The sequence below is a fragment of the Arvicanthis niloticus genome, chromosome 4 (genome assembly GCF_011762505.2).
Source record: "Arvicanthis niloticus isolate mArvNil1 chromosome 4, mArvNil1.pat.X, whole genome shotgun sequence".
Classification (NCBI taxonomy): domain Eukaryota; kingdom Metazoa; phylum Chordata; class Mammalia; order Rodentia; family Muridae; genus Arvicanthis; species Arvicanthis niloticus.
This window is the reverse complement of record NC_047661.1, coordinates 76,481,641-76,508,620: the sequence shown is the minus strand read 5'-3', so window position 1 is coordinate 76,508,620 and position 26,980 is coordinate 76,481,641. Positions and strand designations below refer to the sequence as shown.

Here is a 26,980-nt window from a genome sequence, read left to right as displayed (position 1 = left end):
AGATGGCGTTTGACCCTTGTTTGGAGCATGAATTATTTCACCATTTTTAGAGATGTGTGATCTCATTCAGAGGCCAGTGAGAAACCACTTCCCGGTTAGAGAAACCTTACTGTACCTCAGTTTCCATGACTATGAAAGGTGTGTGTGTGTGTGTGGGGGGGTGAGTAGTAAGACTATTTCACAGAGTTATCTTTGAGGTCCCCACTTTTCTCCTTTTCCTCTCCTCTGTGGGGTGTGTGTGCAGGTACACACATGTGGAGAGAGGACAACCTCAGTCGTTGTTCTTCAGGAGCTGTTCACCCTGTTTTCTGAGACATGGTCGCTCACAGGCCTGGAGCTGGCCAAGAAGGTGAGGCTATCTAGCAGGTGAGCCCCAGGGACCTGCTTATTGTCATTGCCCCAGCAGGGGGTCACAAACACAGGCCACCATGCCCCATCTTTCTTTAAAATAGAGGATCTGTGGCTAGAACTGAGGTCTTTACACTTGCAAGGGAAACACTTTACCTGAGCCAAACTATGTCCCCAGCTCAGGCCTCTGGGCGCAGGTCTGGTCTCTTCCGTGTACATTTATTTGTTTGTATCACTCTCTGAAGACTTGTGGTTCTTAGAATCGATAGAAGTTAATATTCTAATTGTATCAGTGTGTGTGTGGTGTGTGTGATTGGGCATGCTGTGAGAGGGTATGTGCATGTGTATTTGGTATACATGTATGAGTATGTATGTGTGTGGTATATGTTTGAGTATATGTGTTTGGTATATGTACATGAATGTTTGGTATATGAGAGTGTGTGTATAGGTGTGTTTTGTGTATGTGTGATATATGTGTTGCATGTGTGTGATGGATGTGTTGTATTTGTGTGGTGTGTGTGTTATATGTGACTCTGTATGTGTATGTATGTATATGACTATGTGGTGGGTATGTGTGGTATATGGGATATGGTGCAGGATACACATACATATACACAGGCCGAAGGAGAATATAAGGTATCCTGCCCTATTACCTTCTGTCCCCTAAACCCATAGCTAGGCTCAGCAATCCTTGTTTTCACCCCCGACACACACATGCACAGTGCTAGGTTTACATTGCCAATAATGGCCATTCCTAGCTTTTTAGGCAAGTGCTGGGGATTTGAACTCAAGTCCTCATGTTTGCATATCAAATGCCCTTATCCACTGAGCCATCTCCTGGGTACACCTTAATTATGTCCTTTATATGAGTTCACTTGTTTGTTTCAGGTAGATCATGCTGTGAGCTCCAAATGAGGAAGGTCTAGAATTATCCTCCAATACTTCAGATTCTGAATCACTCTGTATTGAAAATAATAACAATTGCTCCTCAGTTGCAAACTCTTATGCCTGAGAGAATTTGTTCTTGTCTTCCTAAGCAGTCTCTCACTTCACAGCCTAATGGAGTGGACAGCACTAGATCAATTTACAGGTGAGTAACAAAACAGCCCTGAAGTAGCTCACTACTGACCAGGAGACCAGCAGCTGGGATTTCAGACCTGTGTGTCTGACCCCCTGCTCTCCTTCCCCCATCAAGTCTGCCACCCTCTTAAAGCCACAGTCTGAAGGAGACACAAACCAGCATTAACATGTAGAGTCAGATTTATTTAAAACCAGTCACACATATCATTTCCACTTTCTCTTCTGAAAACCTATCAAAGACTGGTCTCAGATTTTCTAATTTAAAAACCCCATTTCAGAAAACAAACACACATTCCATAACCAGAAGAACAGAGAGTCTCAGTGCCGGTGTCGGGAATGGATGAAATGTGTTGGGGTTGGAACAGCCAGTCTTCCCTTCCCAAGTATCCTCAGTCATTCCTTTGTTTCTGTCCATTGGTAACATCCAAATACCAGCAGAGGACCCAGAGATGGGTCACTGGGGCAGGGATTGACCTCTGAACCTTCACCCTCCTCTACTGACTTCTCATGCCTGACCTTTAGGCTGAGTAAGAAGCAAGCTCAGTGCTCCTGTGGGACAACTGAGAAGGAGGCAGAAAGACCCAAGTTTCTCTACATGTTTCCTTACTGTGCTTCAGGGATCTTCTTCACCATTCTATCTGCATGCACACATGAGCACACACATGGGCACACACACACACACACACACACAGATAGCTAAGCATGCACACATACACACAGGTGGATGATCATGCACACATGGTCACACACAGGCACACACACAGATGGTTAAGCATGCACACACATACACACAGATGGTTGATCATGCACACACACAGATGGTTAAGCATGCACAAACACACAGACACACAGATGGTTGAGCATGCACACACACACAGACACACAGATGGTTGAGCATGCACACACACACACACACACACACACACACACACGTGCATGCAGCATTGTGTCTGTAAGTTTTGGTATTTGGTGCTGAGCAGCTTTTATCCGCATAAGGAGAAAGACAGCTATTATGGATCCACTCAGTAGATACCCCAGGACAGACCCTGAGGAAGACAGGAATTTTCTACAGTCCTCCCCTGTTGTAAGTAGGGGTACCAAGGAAACATAGAAATATCTGCACTAAATAAGGGTCCCAAAACCAACTGGAGATCCCTTTCTGCTTCCATGTCCCCTTGATGCCTCTGAGAGATCTCGGGTCTCAATTGCTATCACCATAGCTCTTGGCATTCAAAGCTGGCAGACAGTGGGAGGCATACACAGAAGGGGAACTAGTTCCCCCCCCTAACACCTTTTCATCTTCACAGCAGAATTGTTCCCTGCCCCCCCACCCCCACCCCCCGGAAGAACCTGAGAAGCACAATGCTCTCTTTGTTTCATTAAATCCTGGGAAAATTCCACTGAACTTGGTGGCAGTCTGGCTAGGATCCAAGAGAGGATGGTGACTTTGGACATTCCTGTTAACAAAGATTTTAGAGGAACACTGGGTAAGTTGGCCAGGGTGGTTTCTATCATTAGGTTGGACTGTTAAGGACCGCAGGATGATAGCTGGTGGCAATTCCAGTGATGCTTGTGTGCACAGTGACTTCTAGAGGTCTTGGCACCCTTATGAGTTGGGTGTCTAGCCTGGCAGTAAGGCTGCAGCATCATCAACATGAAATGTTTGCCAAAGGCACATACCAAGGCACTTGTAAAACTGATGCTGGCCAAGAGCCAAGGATACCCCTTTAAAACTGGGAGGAGGGAGATGCAGCCAAGGGCAGCCCACAGTTACCTCACCAGCACTCCGAGGTATGGCACCTGGAAACAACGATTCAAAGGAATGATACAATGTAGATTATTTGATAAATACTCTCAACCTTGGGCTCTTCAAAAAAAAAAAAAAGAAGAAGAAGAAGAAGAAGAAGAAGAAGAAGAGGAGGAGGAGGAGGAGGAGGAGGAGGAGGAGGAGGAGGAGGAGGAGGAGGAGGAGGAGGAGGAGGAGGAGGAGGAGGAGGAAGAGGAAGAGGAAGAAGAAGAAGAAGAAGAAGAAGAAGAAGAAGAAGAAGAAGAAGAAGAAGAAGAAGAAGAAGAAGAAAGAAAGAAAGAAAGAAAGAAAGAAAGAAAGAAAGAAAGAAAGAAAAAAGAAAAAAGAAAAAGAAAAAAGAAAAAAAAAAAGGATGGGCATAGTACCAAAGACTTGGGGCAGGGGTCTATCTGTTGTGTTGCTAGTGTTGAATCTTCATGTCTGTCCTCCACAGACCAGATTTTGCCATGGTTCCCATTCCTGCCTCCACTATATTCAATAAATCACTTGAAAGGCTGTGAATACTGATAGAGGATGAGGAGGGATGGGACTTGAGGAGTAGCCCAGTCTTTGAGAATACTCAGAACTGTTAATTTTGAGGATAATATGCAATGCCATTCAGACCCAGGACAGAAGGAGTGGAGCTGAGGAGGGTCTGACAGTCGTGAGAGGCTGCTTCTTTCCTGCCTCACACTTCTTAGATCCCTCCTGGGACAGGCCCTCCCTAGGAGGAGGGTCACACTGACAGGTCATCTGACCTTGCTTTGCTGCTGGCCTTACTAAGGCGGCGCTTGTCACTATGGTAGCCCTGAGGAAGCCGGTGGCCTGCAGAGGCTCCACTGGGCTGCTCAGCCTTCTGGCCATAGTGCATGTGGATGAAACCTTCCCCAGGAATCTGCTCCTGGTTTGGCACTTCCTCAGTGGCCAGAGCATCTGGCTTCTTCTGGGAGCCAATGTTATTACTGAAGTCACTGAAGAATTTCTCACTGGGGCTGTTCTTTAGGCACTGATTGAAGTCAGGGGGAGGAGTGAGGCTCTGGACTAGGCTGGTGGAGGGGCCGAGAAGCTGGTGCTTGTCCACACCCTGCTGTGACTTGACAAAGCGTTGTCGGATCTTCTTCCAGCCCAGGTGGTAGAGTTCAGCCAGGCTGAGAAACAGAGACAGCCCAGCCACAGCCATCATAAAGACAATGAAGACGTTCTTCTCGGTGGGCCTCGAGACGTAACAGTTGACTGGGTGGGGACAGGGACTCCTGCGGCAGACATGCAGGGTGTCCAGGAAGACCCCATAGAGCAGGTACTGGCCCACGATGAAGGCCACCTCCATAGTGGTGCGGATCAGAATGGTGCAGACATAGGTGTTGAGTAGGGTGCCCTGGAGGACAATCTTCCCATCCACTTCCTTCCAGCAGGACAGCTCAGCCTTCTCGGCTACCGGGTACTCATAGGCACCAGTGCCATGGGCCTCCTTAGCTTTCTCAGCATCCCGCAACTTCTGCTTTTCCTGCATGCGCACAGTGTGCATGGCGTGGCCCATGTACACTAGCGATGGTGTGGACACAAAGATGATCTGCAGTACCCAATAGCGAATGTGGGAGATGGGGAAGGCTTGGTCGTAGCAGACATTTTGGCAACCAGGCTGAATGGTATCACACCGGAAATCAGCCTGCTCATCTCCCCAGGAGGACTCAGCAGCCGTGCCTAGGACCAGCATGCGGAAAATGAACAGGACAGTGAGCCAGACCTTGCCGATGACCGTGGAGTGCTTATGGACCTCCTCCAGGAACTCCCCCAGGAAGCTCCAGTCACCCATCTTGCCGAGCGTAGGGTGATGCCGAGCCTTCTGCAAACAGAGCAGAAACAGAGAGATGTTCGCAAGAGATGTTTCAAGAGGTTTAGAAGGTCCCATCATGCTCCGAGTCACTGATCCACAGAAATGTGTTCTTTAAGAAAGTGTAACTTTTGCTGGATATGGTGGTGCACACCTGTAATCCCAGCACTAGGGAAGGGGAAGCAGAGGACCAGGAGTTCAGGTTTCCTGTGGGCCCATACATGAGCCTGTCTCACAACCAAAAATGATTTGTGGATGGTTTAAAATAAATTTTACATGTCTAAAAAAGGCCCTCTACTTTCTAGAGGGTCTCTTTGTTTTTGTCTTTTGTGATGTGACCTGGGCCTCTGGAGTTAGAGTCAATCTGACTCACTTTTGTATACCTCAAAGTGACAAGAGGAGGTGATTGCAAGCTCAAGCCACACGAAGTCCAGGCCTGGGTTGGGGATGGGAGTCATGGAGTCCCATCCATAGCTGAGGAGCTACTGACAACTGATGGTCTCTGGGCAAGAAAGAGACAGCCTTCTTCAGATCTACCCCAAGAGCTATCCTGCTGCAGTGGATGGGCCTTGACCATGTTCTAGTGGCAGCACTAAATGCGCTCAGTCAAAAAAAAAAAAAAAGCAGATGAAGCTGGGAATAGTGGTGGGAGAAATTAAAGGGAAGGATTGGGGTGGGGTGGGTTTAATTTACTTTTTTTTTTAAACATAAATTGAATGAGGACAGGAGCTACAGAGATGGCTTAACAGTTAAGACACTTGCTGCTCGTGTGTGTGTGTGTGTGTGTGTGTGTGTGTGTGGTTTGCTCACAACCTCCTGCTACTCCAGTTCCAGGGAATTCAACACCTTCCTCTGTCCTCATGGGGTGCTACATGCTTGTTGTGCGCATGAACTCACACAGACACACACTGACACACACAAACACATGCATGTGCATACATATACAAAAAAAACCAATCAAATAACTAAAAATGAGAACAGTGAAATTTTCTTAAACTCAAGAGTCATGAAAAGTACTCTCCCATTCGAAAACTAGAGAGGAGGTTCTAAGCCAGTCAAGGCATGGCACCCACACGAAGGATCTAGACATCATGTAAGGTATGTGTTACAATGGAGAGTCCATGTCTCATCCCCAGGCATTCTACTTCAGAAGGTGATCTATCATAGCCTGCCCCTTTAAGACATCAGTCTCTCTAAGAGGCCAGATCCCAAGCCCATCACCCCCAACCCCTGGGATGGAGAGTTAAGGAGACTTGTGGTACAGCCTAACAGCCCCCTAATTAATGGTCTTAACCAGTACTTGGCTCCTCCACACTCTTTGTCATGTGCATTAGGCAGAATTAAATCAAGTAATTTGAAAAGCCCCACCAGCCCCGTTAAGGATATAAAAATCAGATGTCCCCATAGGATGTCTCTTTTTAGGGATTTTTCTGAGGACTTTCCCTCTGGGTCTCCCTCACTCTCATTTATCATATAATGGCTACCACACATTTTTCTTTTAAAAAAATAACATTTTTGTTTTACGTTTATGAGTGTTTTGCCCACAGGTATGTATGCACACCATATGTGCTCCTGGGAGGCAAGAAGAGGGCACTAGATTACCTGGAACTGGAGTTATGAACTTTCATGTGCGTGCTGAGAAGCAAACCTGGGTCTTCTGTAAGAACAGCAAGTGTTCTTAGCCATGGAACCATCACTCCAGCCCCCCTCTTTTTTCTTTAAGCTAACCCCCTCTTAACAAAGCTTTTGAGGCCTTGAATGATTATATCTTTTGAGGCCTTGTTATGTTGTCGTCAGTATAATTGTCTTGTTCTTTTCCTTACTTCCTTCTTTCCATTTTTCTTTCTTTCTGTTTGGGTGTCTGTGTACCATGTGTATACAATGCCTGCAGAGGCCAGAAGAGGGCATCATATCCCCTGGGACTGCCATTACAGACAGTTGTGAACCACCATAGGGGTGCTGGGAATTGAATCTGGGTCCTCTGGAAGAGCAGCCAGTGCTCTTACTTGCTGAGCCATCTCTCCAGCCCTGCCCTGCTCCTTTCTAATGCCCCCTTACCTCAAGGCCCAATCACAGTTTCAAGGACCTTTCTCTTAATAAAGCTAATTCCTGAAAAGTAAGTATATGTCAGCTCTTTCCCCAAAGTAGCCTCTTCTATACCATTCTTTATATCTAATGGAGTGGTCTCTTAGGAATCAGGGTTTGCAGCAAGCATTTCAGACGATTCTGGTGCCAGCAGGCCAGGCACTATGCCTGCAGTTGGGAAACTAGGCTTGGGCTCTGCCATGAGGCTCTGAGCACTTGATTTACTGAATCTGTTTCTTTTCATTCAAGTGGAGCTTGGAGGAGCTGGACCAGGGGATCTGGAGGATCGAATGAGGTAAAGAATATGATGTTCTGAAATTCATGCCATAAATCTTCCATGTTTTGAATGGCTGTTGGACAGAAAATGACTGCAAATGGCAAGATGAGGTGGAGGAGGACAGAAGGACTGAGGGCAGGGATCACAAGCTTAGCTTCTCCAGAGGCAGTTCCTACTGATCAGAACCATCTGGAAAGCACCAGCTGTGCAGAAAGACAGCAAACAAAAGCACGTCCTGGTCACTCTAAAGGTGCCATAGTTTCTCAGTAGGTCCCCATTGTCAACTTCCACAAGTGTCAGGCAATATGGCAATGCTCTTCTTCATGTAGGTGCCATGGTTCAGCCATTGCAACTGTGGCTCCATTTGCTAAGAGTTCTGCTTATAAAAGGTCATACAAATGTCCTTTGTCCATCCATACCAGGTTCCTACCAGGTTCCCAAAGGCTCTTTAGTGGGTTGAATGTGAATGGCCCTGGTAGGCTCAAATGTTTGAATACTTGGTCCCCAGTTAGTGGAATCATTTGGGAAGGATTAGGAGGTGTGGCCTTACTGGAGGAGGTGTGTCACTGGGAGTAGACTTTGTGGTTTCAAAAGCCCACACCAGGGCTAGTCTCTCTCCTCCCTCTCCCTCTCCCTGTCTCCCTCTCTCCCTGTCTTCCTCTCTCTCCCTCTCTCTCCCTCTCTCTCCCTCTCTCTCCCTCTCTCCCTCTCTCCCTCTCTCCCTCCCTCCCTCTCTCCCTCTCTCCCTCTCTCCCTCCCTCCCTCCCTCTCTCTCTCCCTCCCTCTCTCTCTCTGTCCCTCTCTCTCTCTGTCCCTCCCTCTCTCTCCCTCTCTCTCCCTCTCTGTCCCTCTCTCTCCCTCTCTCTCTTTCCCTCTCTCCCTCTCTCTCTTTCCCTATCTCTCTCTCTCCTCCTCCCCTCCCCCTCCCTCCCTCCTCTCCCTTTCCCCCCCTCTCTGTGGTGTTTCTCCCTCCCCCCAGCCCCGCTCTGCTGCCTGTGAATCAAAATGGAAAGCTCTCAGCTAGTATGTAGAATGTAAAGCTCTAGGGCCACACCTGTCTTCTTCCCACCATAATGATCATGGACTAACCCTCTAAAACAGTAAGCAAGCCTCCAGTTAAATGCATTGGTTTATAAGAGTTGCCTTGGTTATGGTGTCTCTTCATAGCAGTGGAACGGTGACTAAGACGATGTCCTTTCAGCCATCTCACACACCCCTGCACCCAGAGCTGGATCTCATTATGCTTTCTCTAGGTCCCCATGCTCCTCCTCAGCTTCCTTGGTGATACTCAGGGTGCTCACCTCCCACCCAGCACTCGTGACCCCCAGGAGGGAGATTTTGAGAACAAATAACATCTTTTCTTCTGTCTTCCAGAGATCAGTCCTAAGTAGGTGCTTAATAGGTCTAAGCTGAGGAAAAGAATAAGAGGCACTGGAGTTTCCTGCTCAAGAGTAAGCCGATTGCTTGTTCCTTGCCCATATCCTTTAGCATGCTGAACAACCCAGACAGATGGAGCCAGAGAAGTGGCTCAATGGTTAAGAGTCTTTGTTGCTCGTACAGAGGACCCAGGTTCAGCTTCTAGGACCCACATGATAGCTTACAGCCATCTATCAATCTCAAGGGATCTGAGATCCTCTCCTGACCCCTGTGAGCACCAGGCAAGTATACAGTGCACATGTATACATGCAAGTTAAACATTCACACACAAAATAAAATAAATAATAAATCTAAAAAAAGAATCCAGATGGCATTTTCTCAGTCTCTAACAAAGTTGGTGCAAGCCACTGAGGATGGGGCAGCCACATATGGAAGGAGTGCTCTGGGAAAGAATTTCTCAGGCCTCTCACAGTCTCCACCACTTCCTGCTTGTGGAGGGGGTGATGTGGGCCTGAAGCTACCCAGAGAATCTCAGAAATGCTGCCCGGTAATGCTGCCTGCTCAATGGCCTGAGGCCTCTGAATCAACTCTTATCTACCTCTAGGGCTCTTCTGTGAATAACAAATGCCCTTACAGTAGAAACCTCTAGCTATTCCTAATCCAAGATATGAGAGAGGAAGAGAGGGGGGGGGGGCTCTTATAGTAAAAAAAACTCAGAATAAGACCATAGAGGTTTCACAATTTCAATCTTCATGTTTTGCAGCTATTCTGGTTCCCATAGAACATTTTCTTTTTGTTTTAATTGTGTGTGTGTGTGTGTGTGTGTGTGTGTGTGTGTGTGTGTGTGTGTGTGTGTGCCATGTGTATGTGGGTACCTGTGAAAGCCAGAGACATCCAAGTCCCCTGGGGCTGAAGTTAGAGGCAGTTCTAAGTCACCTGATGTGGGTGCTGGGAATTGAACTCCAGTCTTTCATCTTTCCAGCCCCCAAAGGACATTCTTTATGCTGCATTCCATGGCCCTGGCTTCCCTGACCACAGACACCTGGACAATGATACCATGATACCAGCCATGGCTCTGACTTCTCCTCCTACTCATGTCCCCAACTCTGGGAATGAAAAGGGACTTATTTCTGCTCCTTTACATATCATACACCCATGTCTTGAGGCTTTCCTTCAGGGTTGTAATTAGACATCTGTCCCTCAGGTGGTGAAGGGCCCACTCCTTTAGCCTCCAAGTACAGGAAACTCTAGAGCATTTTTCTCAAAAGGAAAATGACTGATTAGATAAGAGTTTGAATAATCTGTCATCTCTTCTGGAAACAGTGTGCAGGGTGCTGAGCATCTTCGGTGGCAGCCACAGCTGTATACCAGTCGGGCACGGCTGAGTGAAAGAAAGGGGAGAGATGGGAGTGGAGTTGGACAGAAGCTGAGAAGATGAGAAAATACCAATGAAGGCTGGAGAGACGGCCAACAGTTGGATGGTGTACAGCTCCTGCAGAGGACTGGAGTTTGGTTCGCAACACTCAAAACTGCTGCAACTCCAGCTCCAGGGGACCCAATGCTTTCTTTAGGCACTGTGGGCATCTGCATTCAATTGCGCACATAATTAAAAATAAAATAATCTTTAAGAAACAAAAATGAGAAGGGCAAGTGGGAAATGGAGAGAAGAAACCATATAATTACGAGTTAAGAGAACACAGGTGTAGGAGTTGTTCAGCCTTCAAGTTCCTGTTCTGTGCTGAACTTGAAGAGACGGTTCAGGCTGCATTCTGCTGCCCTCGCCTGCAAAGCGGATGGAGAGGCGGCACTCGGCTGATGGAGTGCTAAGGATGATGGAGAAACAGTGCTGAGCACAGAGCTCAGCTTATGAGAAACAAAGCCATGACAAAACGAGACTCTAGTTAGGACAAAGAAAAGGAAAGCGTGTGTTACAACAGAGCAAAGAGAAATGGATGGGAGGACCGGAAGGGGGGGGGCGGGAGAGGGAAAAACCGGAAGGAGAGAGGCACGAGTAGAAGACAGACATTCAAAAGAAATAAAAATAAATGACACATTCTTCCAGGGTTTGGGACAAGTATCCCACACTTAATCCCAAAGGAATTTTCTCTTGATCTTTTTGCTCAGTCACTCATTCCATAAAAGTCCCCAAGGAAGTATAAAAATAATTCCCGACAACCACTGTGACGCTTTGGTCTGGTCCTTCAAGGGGTTTGACTACTGGATCCCTTGATGGGGTCAAGGGGTGGCACCTGGAAGAAGTAATGCCCAGGTTGAAGATAAAATATTTGGAAAACCAGAAACATGATATTAGGAAGGATGTCTTATTAGGAGGGAATAATAGACGTTATCTTGGGAGGTATAGGGGTGAGGTAGACCCGGGGCAGAGGAAGTAAGAAGAAGAACCTTTCACTTATGACTTCCTATGACCTCCAGACTATGTCAGAACAATTTTAAATTGCTCCCATGTCCCAGCTGCTCGGGTTTTAAAGTGAAATGCCCATGGCCAGAGCCAATTTTGTAGCTACACTGAGTCCTTCAGGGGCCCAGACAACCTCAAACAAAGAAATTTGTAGATTAGCTACTGAGTTGGCAGGGCGTAGAGCACATGAAATGCCTTCTAGATATGATCTGTTTCTTGACATTCGTAAGTGTTGTGAGAGGAAGGTTGAATGAAGTTGCCCATGCCATAAGTAAATCCAACGGGCACAATGCTAGCTTCACTCACTACTATGGGCCTCACCCACCTCCTACCACTTTGAAGTTCAAACTCAAATCTACCCTATGAGGCCCTTCACATCGCTGTCTGATTTGATCTTTCCCCCACTGTTGCCTCACACACTCACTATTTAAGATGCCCAATTCTCCTGGCACACACACACACACACACACACACACACACACACTCCTTCACATCTTTTCCTCAGCACATCTTTTTTCTGCCACCTAGAATATCCTTTGTTTCATCCATTCATGCAATTTTTTTTGAGTGGTGCTTGCAAGTGCCACATCATCTAGGCACTGAGAATTCAACATGAAGGAGAGTCAAGCAAAGATTCTTTGCTTTTGTTTAGCAAACATTTCTAAATTTTTATTTCTCTTATGGAGAGAAGGGAAGGGCATGCTTTGAGCAAAACATGTTGTGTGATACCATGTTAATACATCAATGTTAGTATACTAAGGAAGAGAAGAAGCTTTTATACTAAGAAGGAAGAAGCTTTTGGGGCATTTGTTGAGAGCCTGAATCTGGTTTACTGGGTCTGCACAGGGTCTTGTTGGACCAGGACCATTCAAAGAGCCATGGATAACTAATTGTGTTTCATAGCTCTTTACAACTGATCAAATCTGTGAAATCTCTGAGCTAGAATAAGTGAACAACAGAACACTGAAGAAAATGTACCTCTGTCAACCGTAAAGTATCTTCAGTCTAAATATCTTCAACATCCTCTTTCAATGCTTATATATTAGGACAAATACATTTTAAATGGATCACTAGGTAACTTGTCCGACAATATTAGGATGATGGTGTTGAGTGTTTGTTTGTTGTGTGAAATTGTTTCCTCTAACATAAAATCTTCTATCTTTTCTAAGAAGAAATTGAGCATCCTTGGAGTTACTACAGTTGTGCGGTGACAGCCACTAGGCAAGAATTGCCTCTTTCCATCTACAGACAAATTACTGTCCAGAAAAGGACACACTTGCAGAATAGTCGACTGATTATATCTGCCTAGACAGAGTAATCAGCCCTTAATAATTCTGCATCACTAAGGTCTGTCAGATGATTCTGGACCAGAAGGCTGAAGATTTGATGCTCCAACGTTCGGTAGTATAGGGGCTTTCCAGGTGTTCAGTGGTCTCTATAAATTAGCTAAGTTTTAGAAGCTATGCTTAGTGCTTCCCATAATTTCAGTTAACTCAGTCATTCTGGATTTCTGACGGGGTTGAAGACTTATAGTCTCATAGCCAATCCTGGCTATTTACTTTGAGAGAAAAGATCTGAGTGGATGGTTTTCAGCTGACATTCATTCTAAAGCCAAGAAAAAAACCAGGTTCAAAACTAAGTGTTTTAGTTAGGAGAGATGACAGAGGTTCTGGTTAGTCAACAAAATGATGGACTGGGTATTAGGACTATCTTGTACCTCACTGGTACAATTAGGAATAATTATGCTCTAATTGCATTTTGAGAGAAAAGTTTTATTTTGACAGGAAGGGTGAAGCTAGGTGATGAGAGAGAGAAAGAGAGAGAGAGGAAGGGGGGCATGGAGGTAGATTGTTTACGTGTCTCCACCAGTCAAAGATAGTTTATATATCTAGGTTGGGTATTGGGTTATACTTCTAATTGAGCATTACCAAACTTATAAAGCCTTTGATTAACATTTAAAAAATGTATAAAAGCAAAAAGGAAAAGGGGGCATGGGATAAGGGTTTTCTAGGGAGGGGAAATGGGGAAAGCGGATGGCATCTGAAATGTAAATAAAATATTTAAAAAAAGTGAAAAAACAAACAAACAAAAAAATCTTCTATCTTTTCAGGAGGCTCCTTAAGACACAGGATGTTCTTAAGAGGAGTGAAATATTCCATCCTGCATAGAAGCTCATTAATAAACAGGAAATAAACAATTCAAAATGTTCAGGAGGTCCCTGAAACTGACAAGATACACTGGGCCCCTCCCCTCAAGTGTACATAAGCAGGAAGGACAGCTTAGAGACACTCTCAGACTATCTGGGATGCCTTCTGGCATCTCAAATCATCCAAACTGCCTGAAAAAGGCAGAGACTAGCTAAGCTTCATGGAAGAGGTTCAAACTACCTGTTGCTCAAAAGAGACATTTTCTAAACTGTCATGCTGCCTACAAATTATGTAGTGAGCTCTAGGTTTCCAACTTTTATGAGCTGTTACCCATGCTGGCATGAGCTTTTGGCAATGGAACTGTCTTTGAGTCATTTCTATTCCTGTAAGTAACCCCTCACTATATTTCTGTAAGTAAAATTCATCAGTTTGTCAAGTTGGACTCCAGTGGTATCTATCTGTACTTTGGTATGTCCTTGGTCTCTGGGTTAGGAGAGTGGACATCTATTCATGTGCCCCCAGGAATAGGGTCACACGACAGTCGTAAGATTTGGAAATGAAGTGTCTTTCCCCCAAACTCACTGAAGGCCTGGTCCCCAACTTGTGAAGTTATTGGGAGGTGCTTGGATTATGAGGGTGTTGACTTCATCAACGGATTAGTCCATGTATTAGATCATAGCTGAATGTACTATTAGGAACTTGGACCGAGTTGGAGGAAATAGGTCACTTCGAGTATAGGTCACTTCGAGTGTGACACTAAAGTCACTCTTGTCCCTAGATGCTGTCTGCACACTTCCTCACTTCTTATTTCTTTTCCTTCCCTCCCTCCCTCCCTCCTTCCCTCCCTCCCTCCCTCCCTCCCTCCCTCCCTCCCTCCATGGCTGCCACAAGGTGAGCAGCTTTCTTCTGCCATGTCCTTATAACACAATGTCCCTGTCTTGTCACAGTTCTAATAGCAACAAAGCCAAGCATGGACTGAAATCTCTGAAACCATGAGCCAAAACAAGATTTTTTTTTTTAAACTTGAGTTGTTTAACTCGGGTATCTTGTCATAGCAACAGAGCATTACTAACACTTGGCTAGAAGTGAAAGGGCCAAGAGTGTTATGTAGAGCTAGAGTGGATCACTTTAGGCCTTGGCTTCATGAATGGCATGGCTCACACTGAAGCTCAGGTGTCTGCTCCGGTCCAATCTAGTGTCTCTCCGGAGGACCAGACAGTACATTATTGTGCCCTACACAGCTAATAGTTTTATTAAAAGAAAACTCAAAATGGCAACTAGATAAGTCATAAACTCATTATCAGGACACCTTCCATTTGTCCCACAGATGAAGGATGAAGTAGAAAAGTCTTCTAAATTCACCTCATCTCTTTGATGTCTCCTAGTCTCTAAATTACCACCCAGCGTGTGAGGCACATTCTTGTACCTAAATGCTGTCTTAGATTTGTTCTCCAAACTGTTCTTGTCAACCAGCCAACCCACAACCACTCTCCTGAGTCCTCTCTTTGTATCCACCACTGCTCTGAGAACGAGGAACAATATTTGGGCAGCTCTAGGCCCCACATGATCTTTTTCCCTGTACATTTCATAGCTTCTCCTCCCTGGATGCTCAGTAAGATCCTTAAAACTAAAAGGATCATCTCCTTATTCATATTGCATTAGATTCTCTAATGAGAAATGCAACAAGTGCTTTCTTAGCTGAAGAAACAATCTTATCTGGCAGTGTAGTACTTAACCTTCGCTGTCAACTTGACTGGATTTAGAATCACCTAGGAGATGTGCCAATAGTTATATCTTTGGGGGGGGGGAGTTACAGGGAAACCAGAGAGCTTTAGCTGAGAAAAGGCTGGAGAGATGGATCAGGTGGTGAGGTAGTATACAGGCATGAACATCTGAGTTTGGATCCCCAGAACCCACATGAAAGCACAGGATTGACAAAATGGCCTAATGGCCCAGCAGTTAAGAGCATATACCTGCTCTTGCAGTAGATCCAAAGTCTCAGGACCCCTATCAGGCAGCTCAAAACTGCCAGTAACTCCAGGTCTAGGGAATCAGACACAGTCTTCTGGATTTTAAGGGAACCTGTAACTCACTTTAGTGTATACACACACACACACACACACACACACACACACACACACACTTTAAAAATAGTAACAAAAATAAGTCTTAAAAAAAGGCCAGGGTGCATCCCAGCACTAGGTCAGTGGAGACAGAAGCAGCTATGTGGCTTCTTGAACAGCCAGTCTAGGTTGATCCAGGATCACTAAGTTCAGTAAGAAACACTGACTCAAACAGATTGAGGAAGGCACATAATATTAGCTTCTGATCTACACACACACACACACACACACACACACACACACACACACACACGGGGAGGGAAGGGGGAAGGATGATTGTGATGATAGATGGATGTGGGGCTGTGAGAGGCAGCTGAGTACTTGGTCGAGCAGACTTTGAACCCCAGAGACCCTCAGGAACAGTAGGAATTTGACCTTGCTCCTGGGCCCCTGTCTCCTTTCACATAGCTACAGCCCTCCACAGAGAGGTCTGTGGCTATTGCCATGTAAGACAATGCTCCTACTAGCACCTCCACAGGTAGAGGGCATGACTACAGGCCACAGAGCCTCAAGACCCATCTCCATATTCATGAGTTACCTAAAGGCCAGAGGGTATAGCCAATTAAGCATTCCTTCCCAGACCCTCCTCCCTACAAAAGGTATTTAACCTCAGGCCCGCCCTGAGAATACCAGGGTATAGCTTCATCCATTTTCTGCCATGACAATAAATATCTTAAGACAATAGCCTATGACCATAGACTATTTCTCTTCTTTGGGGCTCACCATGGGGAACCGTGGAAAAGGTCTTCCATTAAAGAGCCACCGTCTAATCTCCTGCTGACGACCTCTCTACATTCCAGCCACAGAGGCCACCAACTCAAGCAAGCGAGCTGAGCCAGCCATGACCCGGCCAAGTAAGTCACCATGACCAAGAGCCCCCTTTCTGCAGGATGCAGCCAGAACTTCTCCCCCTCCTCACTTTGGCTGCGAGTCAATCCAGACCATATGCACCCCTCCCTCCCCCATCTCAACCCTTCCAAGGCCTCTCAGCGGCACCTGAGAGCCCAAAGGCCTGAGAACCAGTCGGTTCCGGTCTCCTTGGCCTGGGGACTTCCAACCCAAGAGCTCTGGGCCCGTGGGACCCCAGACTGTGTTCTCCCCACCCCCAGTGGAGTCCTGTGGCTTCTTACAGACCAACGTCCACCCAGCACTGGTGTGGAGAGAACACAGTCAACTTCCTGCGCCTCTGCCTCTCTGAGCCTTGGCCCTAGCCCCTTGGGGGTATTAGATATGGACCCATAATTCAACCCCCAGGACCCATGCCCACATGCACACTACAGCCCAATAGATAGATAGATAGATAGATAGATAGATAGATAGATAGAGCAAAAGTATAAAATATTTTTAATCAAGAAAGGAAGATGTGTCTTCAGTATGCATGGCACTATCCTGTGGGCTGAGGCTCTAGGATGGATGCAAAGGGAAGAGGATGACAGAAGCACCAGCATCCATCTCTCTCTACTTCTTGGCTGTCCTTAACGTGACCAGCCAGCCTCCCTGTGCTGTTCTGTCAATTTGACACAAACTAGAGACACCTTGGGAAAAAGAATACCAATTCAGGAAGTGCCTTCATCATAGTGGTCTGTGGCATGTCTGTGGGGTGTTTTCTTGACTAATGATTGAAGTGGGCAGGTGGTCCTGGATTGTATAAGAAAGCAGGCTGATGGAGCCATGGGGAGCAAACCAGTAAGCAGTATTTCTCCATGGTCTCAGCTTCAGTTCCTCACCGCAGGTTCCTTTCTTGGCTTCCCTCAATAATAGACTATCATTTGGAAACATGAGCCAAATAAATCCTTTCTTTCCAAGATGGTTTTAGTCAGGGCTTAATCACAGCAGCAGAGTAGCTAACTAGAACATTCTTACTCCCACCTCCTCACCACCACACCTTCCAGAACAGCATCTCTTCCTAAGCCAGGAGCCAAAACAAGCCTTTCATAAATTATTTTTGTGAGGTATTTTGTCACAGCAGAAAATACAAATAACGACAGCACAGAGCAGTTCTAAGGAGGTTGGAATTGCCTTTTGGAAACCCAATTATAACAACTAAAACCTTTCCCCACTCAGGATGTGCCTCTCTGCCATCTCCTGCCGGCTCAGTGAACAAGGGCCATGTTTTCTCCATTCAAGACTGAACTTCCCCTCAGGATTGCAGACATTCAGTTTTTGCTGTAGATGGATGAATCCTCATGACCACTCTATCTAGGGATTACTCTGCCTGTTCTTCAGAGGGGAAAACATAGATCTGAGTTGATCAAAGAATCAGAGATGAACTAAAGAAGCAGACCCAGGGCCTCAGTTTCTGATCAGCCGAGAGCAGTGGCTCTTAACCTTCCTCCGACACTTTAATACTTATGCTGTGATGTCTCCGAGCCATAAAATTATTTCATTGCTACTTCATAACTGTAATTTTGCTACTGTTATGACTGATAATGTAAATATCTGATATGTGGGATATATAATATATATAACCTCTCAACCACTGATGGAGTATTATGTCTCCTTCCAGCTTCCATTCAAGCATGGACCCCATCACTTCTCAGGTCTCTGCACTTGGAGCTGGACAAATCCCCATGAATGTTGGACTACTGAGTGATTCCAGACATGAATCTGCTGTTTAGTGATAATGTCTAGGATCAGCTTTTATGCAATCAAGCAAATATTACTATGCGCCCTTAGTGTAACCTATGCTATATATAGTGCAGGGGAAAGTATGCAGGAAAGCATAACTCACTTCATCTTCATAACCATTTCCTGAGTGTCTCTTACACTAGCCTAGTGCTAGGACTCAGAGCCCCAAAGGTCAATACATCTCTATGTTAATGAGACACTGCCCTGTGGAGGAATACAAATAAAACCAGAGACAGACCAGAAACGAAGTGTGACGTGGCATACGAATGAGTAGACTAGCCTCGCCCTTAGCTACAAGGGAGAGAAGGAGCAGGTGGTCAAGGGGACTTCCTGGAGGTGACAACCCAAGTAGGTATGGTGTTTATTGGGGCACTAAGAGGGTGAAGGAGATGCAGGAGAGATGAGGGCATTTCAGACAAAGAGAGCTGCAGGAAGGAACTCAATGGATGAGAACTGACATAGCTTTGGGGTATGAAGAAAAGAAAATGAGGGTCTGCCTAAAAGGCCAGGGTCGGATCAAGGAATACTGTAGAGGCTATGCCTCAGAACCTGAAGCAATTCTCAGTCCACAGTGCTCACTTTGCCCAGTACATGCCTTGTTTCTGAGGGCAGACCCTGAGAAGGTAGCCCTCCAAAGATGCTTGGGATATTAAGGACTTCTTCACAATTTGTGATCTCCATAATTCCTTTAGTAACGTCCACAGCATAAACCATGTATGAGCAGGTGTCTCCCAACATTCTTCCAATAACAGCATCCTCATCTCCCCTGTTCAAGAGTGTATATTATGAATAAACAAAGCAGATTCCAAAGAGATAGATGAAAATCGTCTATATTCTTGAGTAACAACTTTATTCTTTGGGGGTCACACGTAGCCAACTTTCTAACATAGTATCTGACAACAATTTCTGGGTGTTCAAGTCAGCAGCTGAGCCTTAAGATGTACTGAGAAGTCTTTGGGGGTCTCATAAACATGTGAGAGCTATTTGCTTCACCAGCCATGTGTTATCTCTCACTGTAGTCTCCTCCTGGATGAATTCCCCTCCTGTGTTGTGCTATGCATCTAGTGGGACGTATACTACATCATAACAGTAACCAGTAGATGAAGGATAGCATTCACGTGACTCAAAACACCAAGTACCAAATGAATTGAGGCTGATCCTTCTCAGCTGCTGAAGAAGTTAGCTCCACTTAGGAGTCATTTTCATGCCAGGAAGGCTAGCCTTCTGGAAAGCTGGCTTAGGGACTCCTGTTCTATGAGACATCAAGAACATGGAAGCCACTGAACCTTCTTTCTGCCTATCAGAGAGACCTTTGCTTGGTTAATCAGGACTGAATGTCTACAGAAGACACTGTGACTACAGACTATTCCCTCATTCCTCCTCCCACCAGATTACTGGGAGACTTTAAGTTTGTCAAAATTAGATCATAAAAGCACTCCACAGAGGCTAATTCTGGACAGTGACACATGGCCTGGACAGTATCTTATAGATCTCTGTTTCTCCATAAAGGCTGTTATTCATAGTAATAGTAACAGTCCCCTGGGGCCCCCGCTACAATTCTGCTGTCGTACAGTGGAATGCAGCATGGGAAGGGTTGACTCGCTTCCCAATTAAGAGAATTCTGTGTAAAGGGACCCAAAGGGCCTCCTCAAAGAGTGCCCCAGGCATAGCATTGTGCCAGTTCAGTTTAGTGCAGAAAGTGTTTACTGAGTGACTGTGTTATGCCAGACAGTAAAGGTGGCTGCAAAGTGCCAGGAGGGACACCGTCCCAGGGCTCTCGTAGACTTATTTACTCATGTGCAGTTTCCTGATTTCTCATTGTCTAGTAGCAGTTTTCCTCTGAAGACACATGGGAAGAATTACATGCAAAACTAGTCTAAGTGCTCAGCACATGCACACACGCACACACGCACACACACTCACACACGCACACACTCACACATGCACACACGCACACACACACACTCACACACACAGAATGTTGATGATGATATAATACATACTGAGAGATATTCCTGTGTGCTGAATACCCCCTAAACATTACAGACTGTTTTCCTTGGAGCCTCATGACAAGCTAAGGAAATAGAAGCCATTCTCACCCACTTTTAGAGCTCAGAATGAGGTCAAAGTTGAAGCCAAACTTAATCCTGGAACACCTGAAGAAAAGCCCTGTGTTAACAGCTGTGCTCATTTCTAGTTTCATCTAAATTACCCATCCTTCCTTTCCTTAGCAAAAGCTCACAGGAGGAGTTGGCCACTTTTGTATGAGGCAAATGCTCATGGGACAATTGTTGTGTTGGGAGTTGATTTAAGTAGAGTAATTCTTACATTTCAGGTTTAAATTCTCAAGGGTATGTGACCAGGCACCTGACAGTAGCTGCCACTACTGCTGTGAGCTACTTCCTCAGCATTAGACGTCAACTGGGGGCCAGCATCCCTGAACCTTGATCACTCTATAAAGGAGAGGAAGATGGAGGTGAGAGAGAGGAGGAAAGAGACAGGTGGATGGCATGCAGTATGCAAAACAGCTCTCCTCCCACTCATGCCCATGGCAGAAAATTGACTCTTTAAAAAATCTAATTACTTTCTTCTGGCAAGGGCAGATTGGACGATTCTGAGACACCTGCTGGCACATTGTTGTTTTGAAGCCAAGAGGTTGGAGGGAACAGACAGAGTGAAGAAAGAATTATGTTAGGAAAAAATAATCATTTTCTTCTTGAAATGTTAAAAGAAGTAGTTAGACATGAGTGGTGTATAGAAATGGTAGCTTACAACAAAACACCAGGAGGCCGTTATTAATTATCCCACAGGAGTTGATTAGTTCCTACGCAGTTAGTAATGAGAACTCTATTTATGATAATACTCAAATTTCTTTATTGTTCCTATGGTCTTGTAATAGACTCATAGGACCTTACAGCTGAAAGACACAGGGATCGCTCAGAAATCAACCCTTATTTTTACATGAGAAGACTGTAGAACAGGGACCATAAGAACACACAGCACTTCTGAGAACACGGTGGATTTCCATGTGCACAGCTCTTTAAAAACCATAATTTAGGGCTGGAGAGATGGCTCAGCCATTAAAGGCTAGGCTCACAACCAAAAATATAAAAACCATAATTTAAAACTCAGCCATTGACTCTCTCAGGAAAGTCATATTGTTCCATTTCATAGAAAAGAAAATGGAGGTCCAAAGGTTTGGTATCTGGTCCAAAGTCCCATGATTGGAAAATGCTGCAAGGAGACCTGAATCTTATCAACCTGATTCCAAAGCCCACGATCCCCTACATCTCTGTACCAGGGAATCAGAAAAGTTCTTACAACCAACAAAGGATGGTGACCCTGCATCCAGAATGCCAGCCTCAGCCTGTGAACAGGGCTTTGCTCACTTTATCCAGTCCCACAAGAAGCTGGGGGTTTCTTCTGTTACCTTGTGTGTTACTGGCAGACCAGCTCTTACTTACGCTGTTCCTGGCATTAGTCACTACCTCAAGGACCTCGGCTCACAGTGGTCAGGACCCCCAGACTCTTTAGCATCTGCCACCATTTGTCCAGGATTCTCATATAGAAAGTTATTTCCTTTTTTAGCCAGTAAGTGCTCTGAGCTGTGGCAATGTCTACTGATGGCCTTCCAGCTAGCCAAACAGCAGGTTCCAGCATCCTGTGGCTCTCATATCATAACAAGAACAATAGGAACAGTCATACCCAGATGATGGACTCGTGATTTCTAAGAATTAGATGGACCAGGACTCTATTCCATTGCTCTCAGTCAAGTGATTTCAGTTTCCAGCTCAAAAACAAGTGGGAATGTTTAATCATGGTCGCTAATGGATTTATGAATACATGGAAACATCTAGAACACTACTCAGCACATTGGAGGCTCTAGTAAAACTGGTCAACTATGACCCAATTACCCACTTACACTCAATCACAGTGAACCTGAAGATACGAGAAACAGGCTAGTGACACTGCAAGTTTCCCCTGGTACTAGGTACCAGAAGGCAACTGTCAGGAATGAGAAAAACATGGGAGGTTGGAAGGACACTCATGCATCCGTAAGATACATGGATGTTTCACTAGACATCAAGACCCTCTGAGCAAGACTTAGGAAAACAGAGGGGGCTGAGGCCTGCTCAGATCAGGTTCCTCTTGTTCCTAAGGCAGGCCCAGCCTGCCTCATGTATACTTTAGCACTTGAGAATGCGCTGTGGGATTGAGGAACCAAAGCCCTTTGAATGTGTTCATAGCTAAAGGCTTTGAATCCAAGCAGATTAGGTCTACTGGAGAGGGAAAGGGGAACGTAATCTCCTGTAAGCTGGGGACCAGAGACATCTTGGCTGGCCACTTCTGCCTTCTTCTGAAGTTCTGAACCAAGAACTTTTCAGGATGCATGGGATTCTGGAAGTCTCTTTTGGACACCAGTGTCACCATCTCATGAAGGAAGCTTTTCCGGCTCCAGCTATTTTTCTGTGGCTTTAGGCAAATGCATTTCTTTCCTGAACCACAACGCGTTAGTATAGATAAAGGCAGTTGGGTGGAATAGTCGCCAAGGCCTGACAGCCCCAAGTTGGTGCATCTGGAGAGCCCAGAACTTGCCCAGTTGTGAGAGGTGTGGCAGCCGAGTGGCAAAGTCAAGAGACAAATCAGTCTTTCTAACCCTTGGCTTAGGGGTTGGCAAGAATAGTCATAGTTGGGAGAATCTATCTGTAAATCATGAAAGCAAGCAGTACCTTCTCAGGATGGGATGCCATGGCTGGCCTTCATTGAGAAAGAGATTTTGTATCAAATAAAGTGTAAATCAATGAGCCTGGTACTGAGGACCAGGTCTGCTGGATTTGGCCTCACTGCTTTGTCATTGAAAGAACAACTATTGGGATAGTTGTTTAAGATACCAGGCTGGGGCTGCCGCTCAGCAGTTGGTGCCTGCACTCGTGTACCTGGACCCCCTGTTCAATGTGCAACAGGACACGGGCTTTGTGTGATGCTACCTAAGCCTTGCAGAAGACTTTCCCCTCTGTAGCTGTGGATCAGAGACATTAAGTACTTTGCCTCAAGTCACAGAGCCGTACCCAGCTTCTTCCATTTGGCCTGCGTCTGAGACACTGACTTGTCTCTCTGTGTAGTTTCAATCCCTCTGGTTCTGAGTCTTCAAAACACCATTCATTTATCAAAGTGAATGGATTGCTGGATTTTTCTTGCCAGTTACTTGCTAATATGTCAGGAACAATTGATTCAGGAATCAGTATTAAGCTGACATAAGTCAACCTCTTCCCACAATAGGAAGGAAGTCTGCTTTTCTTACAGAAACCTCCAGGCCTTCCATGAAAATGAGCATCTCCCCTCTCTGGCTAGCTCAATCCTTGAGCCCAGAGCCAGGCCTACCAGCACCCATCCATATGGAAGGCTACTGAAATCCCCTGTGGAACAGTCCTTCCCTGGGAGGCAGAGAGCTTGACCTCAGTGACATCAGATCCTCTGGCTCAGAGGGTTTCAGGTCTCTTATTTCAGTCCTGAGTGACAGACAGGCAGCTCACCTGTCCCACTTTAACTGGCAGTCCCCAGAGATGTGTTCAACCAGTACTGGAGAGACCAGATGGCCCTGTGGCAGCCTCGGTGACTGCTGTAGCCTGTGAGTGTCTACTATCTGTATCCTCTACCAGCCAGTGGAGGGGAGGAGGGGCAGGCAGGCAGGCAGGTAGTGTCTGCCAAACCTTAGGATTGCACAGATGCTTAAATGGAAGATTGTATCAGGGAAAGATGGGAGAGAAGAAAGAAACTTAGCAAAGAATAAGGGTCAGAGCAGGGTGTTATCCCCAGCAAGTCATGTTCCCATGCTAGGTCTTGGTCTCTTTGTCAAAGGAGAAGTTTGACTGGCCACTTTGAGACTTCTTCCCGGACTAGGAGGGGGGATAGGAGTGAGGCAGCTAAGAGATGAGAACAGAGACCAGTGTCAGGAGCCCAGCAAGAACTACAGGACTTCCAAGACAGTGGCAAGGCAGAGCAACTTGACTTGGTGAGTACCATGGAGCTCTGAACATCACTTGTAGGAAAGACAGGGTCCAGAAAACATCTCTCTTGGGGTTTTCCACTCTGCACTAAGGGTTCCTTGTTGGAAACTGCTTGCTGAGTAAGGAAAGGGTGGGGGGTTGCAAGCTCCAAACAGCTCTGCTGCCCCACGGGTGGGGGTGGAGACCTGACAGGAAGGTAGAAAGTCCAGGGCTGTCCCTAGAGAGCAGTGAATCAGGCTCTGGGCTGGGCTATGCCTCTGGGGACAAAAAGTAGAGAAGAAGTTGGAGGTCAATTAACCTGCTACTGTGAAAGTCAGGCTGGCGAGCCTGCTAGCTTCAGGTTGAGGCCCCTTGCCGAAGCTTCCTGCCCACCATGGTCTTGTCTCCACTCTGATGAGCATCTCTCGGTTTCAGGTCTCTCTCTGTCCACTGCCCTTTCTTCTCTAAGGACAGCCTGGCCATGGCATCTTTAAACCTTGGCCAGGAAACACCCACCTTAGCAATGAACTGAGGAGTGACCAGGAGTCCCCATGATGGCACTAGGAGGGGTGTATAGGAACAAGGGGAACAAAGATTGTAAACCTAAACCATCACATCAAGTGTTGCCTTTTAAGTGGTTCTGAGTTGCACTGGAGCCTACGGAATCAAATCACAGTTTTGCATGGCGTCGCTGCAAATTGGAGAGGGTCCTTCTACTTCCAACGTTTCATGGGAGAACAATGAGAACCAGAGGAGGAAGTGTCACGCCCAAGGTCACATAGCTACTCAAGGGACCACCCCAGGTTTCCCACCCCCAAGTCTGGGTTCTATTGCTACATGATCAGAAGAGAGGCAAGGAACTCACAGCAGCTCTGCCTCATACAGCCATCAGGCAGGATGGAGCCCTTCAGGCCTTCTCCCTCTGGTTACCTCTCTGGGTCTCATTATCCTCTTTACCTGACCTCAGGGGTAGCTGGGATTCTTGTGTATGGCCACTCCACAGTGGGGACATGAGACGCAGCAGGAAGCTAAGCAGAGAATATTTTTAAACTGTCCAACATGCCTTATGAAGAAAAAAAAAAAAAAAACAAAACCCTCAAGGCACTTTCCTAGATGCTGTGGAAAGCATTTCCAAAGAGATTTCATGCCTAGAGAAAACATCGTAAAACACTGTTGTTTTTTTGTTTTTAAAGGGCCAATTCCCACTTAACAAAAGTTCCTGGCAATGGACTAGTGACCCACTTGTTAGATGCCCCCAGAGCACTACATTTGCATGGGGAGGGGGGCAGAGTGTCACCCGACCCCGCTCATTTCTACAGCTCCTGGAGATCACCACTGAACCCTTCTATTTAATTTAGCCAAGCCCCACTAGGGCAGGAATAGAGAAGGGTAGGGAATCCACTCATAGGTACACAGGGAGATTTGCTTCTTACTCAGCCTCTGGTGAGGCAAGTCTGCCTCTGAGCTACTTCCCACTGATGTGTCGTTTTAGCTTTTAAAGTTCAAGTCCACCCTTACCTGCTTCCTTTCCTCCGCCCTGGAGTTGACTTCTTCAGGCTCTGGCTGCTGTTCAACTGCCCACTGTTATTTGCTCTTGAGCCTGTCGGGTGCTCCCGCCCACCCTCTTTTTAACCGGTACCTCATCACCCTCCCTCCTCCCACTTCTTCCTCCTTGGTCTCTCTCCACCCCTTTCCCCCTCTGGGTCCCTCCCTCCCCTCTCTTTTGTGCTTAGAATTTTGCACTCATTTTAAAAGTCTTCTCCCCTCCCTTCTCACCGGCAGAGAAAGACACCCCACCCCCACTCTGCTGCCCTCCGCTGTCCGCTGTCCGATGTCCGCTGTCCCTGTCCCGGTGGCTGTTCTTGTCTTGGCAATCTGCAGTCACAGTCCGCAATCAGGCAGTCCATGCACTTGCTAGCTCTCGGCTGGCTCAGGCACAGCCTCCCTGGGACTTTTTCTGTCCATCTCTCTCTCTCTGTAGCTACAGAATTCTGCTCTCCTGAAGCACCCTGAGGAAAATCCCTCTTCCCAGTCCTTTTTCTGTCACCAGAAAAGATGTCTGTCCACACAGCAAACCCTCCAAGGAGCTCAGAAAAAGGTGATCCTCCCAAGCCCCAGCCTTTAGACACCCTGAATGGGCACAAGGTTTAACATAAATGGTCAAACCCCCATAACTTGGGGTTCCAAATGGTGGACCTGCGATCCCCACCAACCAGAGTGTTCTCGCTCCCTCTTCCTCTCCCTCTTCTCCTTTAACCAGAAGACAGCATCTTATATGTGCCTGGGCACTGGGCGAGGGGCTTCACACACGTGGCCTGTTTTATTCCACTTCATCATCCCAGTTTCTGATTTCATACTCTGCAATGTGTCTGAGGAAACAGACGGTCAAAGAAATTGGGTAACAGGACCATGGTGACTCAGTTGCATGGCAGGTTAGGTTTTAGCCAATGCCAACATTCACTTTCTTGGGCAATCTGAAGAAGTCTGTACATGTCCCTGGTATAGCTAAACCAGGGAAAGATCTTAGAATATTATTTGTCACAGGAGAGCAAATTCAGAAATCATTGCCTCAGACCACCTCCTCTTCCACCTTGCACCACCTCCTCTTCCACCTTGCACCACCTCCTCTTCCACCTTGCACCACCTCCTCTTCCACCTTGCACCACCTCCTCTTCCACCTTGCACCAACCCCTCTTCCACCTTGCACCAACTCCTCTTTTTAAGCATTAAGCCGTGGGCCCAGAGGAGCTGTGACAAATGTCGGAGTCTAAAATCAGACAAACCAATGACTAAGAGCCACAGCTATGACAGCTGAGGAAGAGAATCTCAGAAACCATTTACAACAACCAGGGAAACTGAGGGACAGTCTAGACTCCTTAATAGTGTCATACC

At 46.3% G+C, this 26,980-nt stretch overlaps 1 protein-coding gene across 1 annotated transcript; it reads right to left on the bottom strand.

Moving 5' to 3' along the window:
• Nucleotides 1-1,617: 1,617 nt before the first annotated feature.
• On the bottom strand, nt 1,618-25,697 carry Gja5 (gap junction protein alpha 5). Its single transcript, XM_034500674.2, has 2 exons — nt 25,607-25,697; nt 1,618-5,057 (listed from the first exon to the last, which is right to left on the bottom strand). Exon 2 carries the CDS (start codon nt 5,025-5,027, stop codon nt 3,951-3,953), a length of 1,077 nt encoding a protein of 358 aa, XP_034356565.1. The 5' UTR covers nt 5,028-5,057; nt 25,607-25,697; the 3' UTR covers nt 1,618-3,950.
• Nucleotides 25,698-26,980: the final 1,283 nt, after the last annotated feature.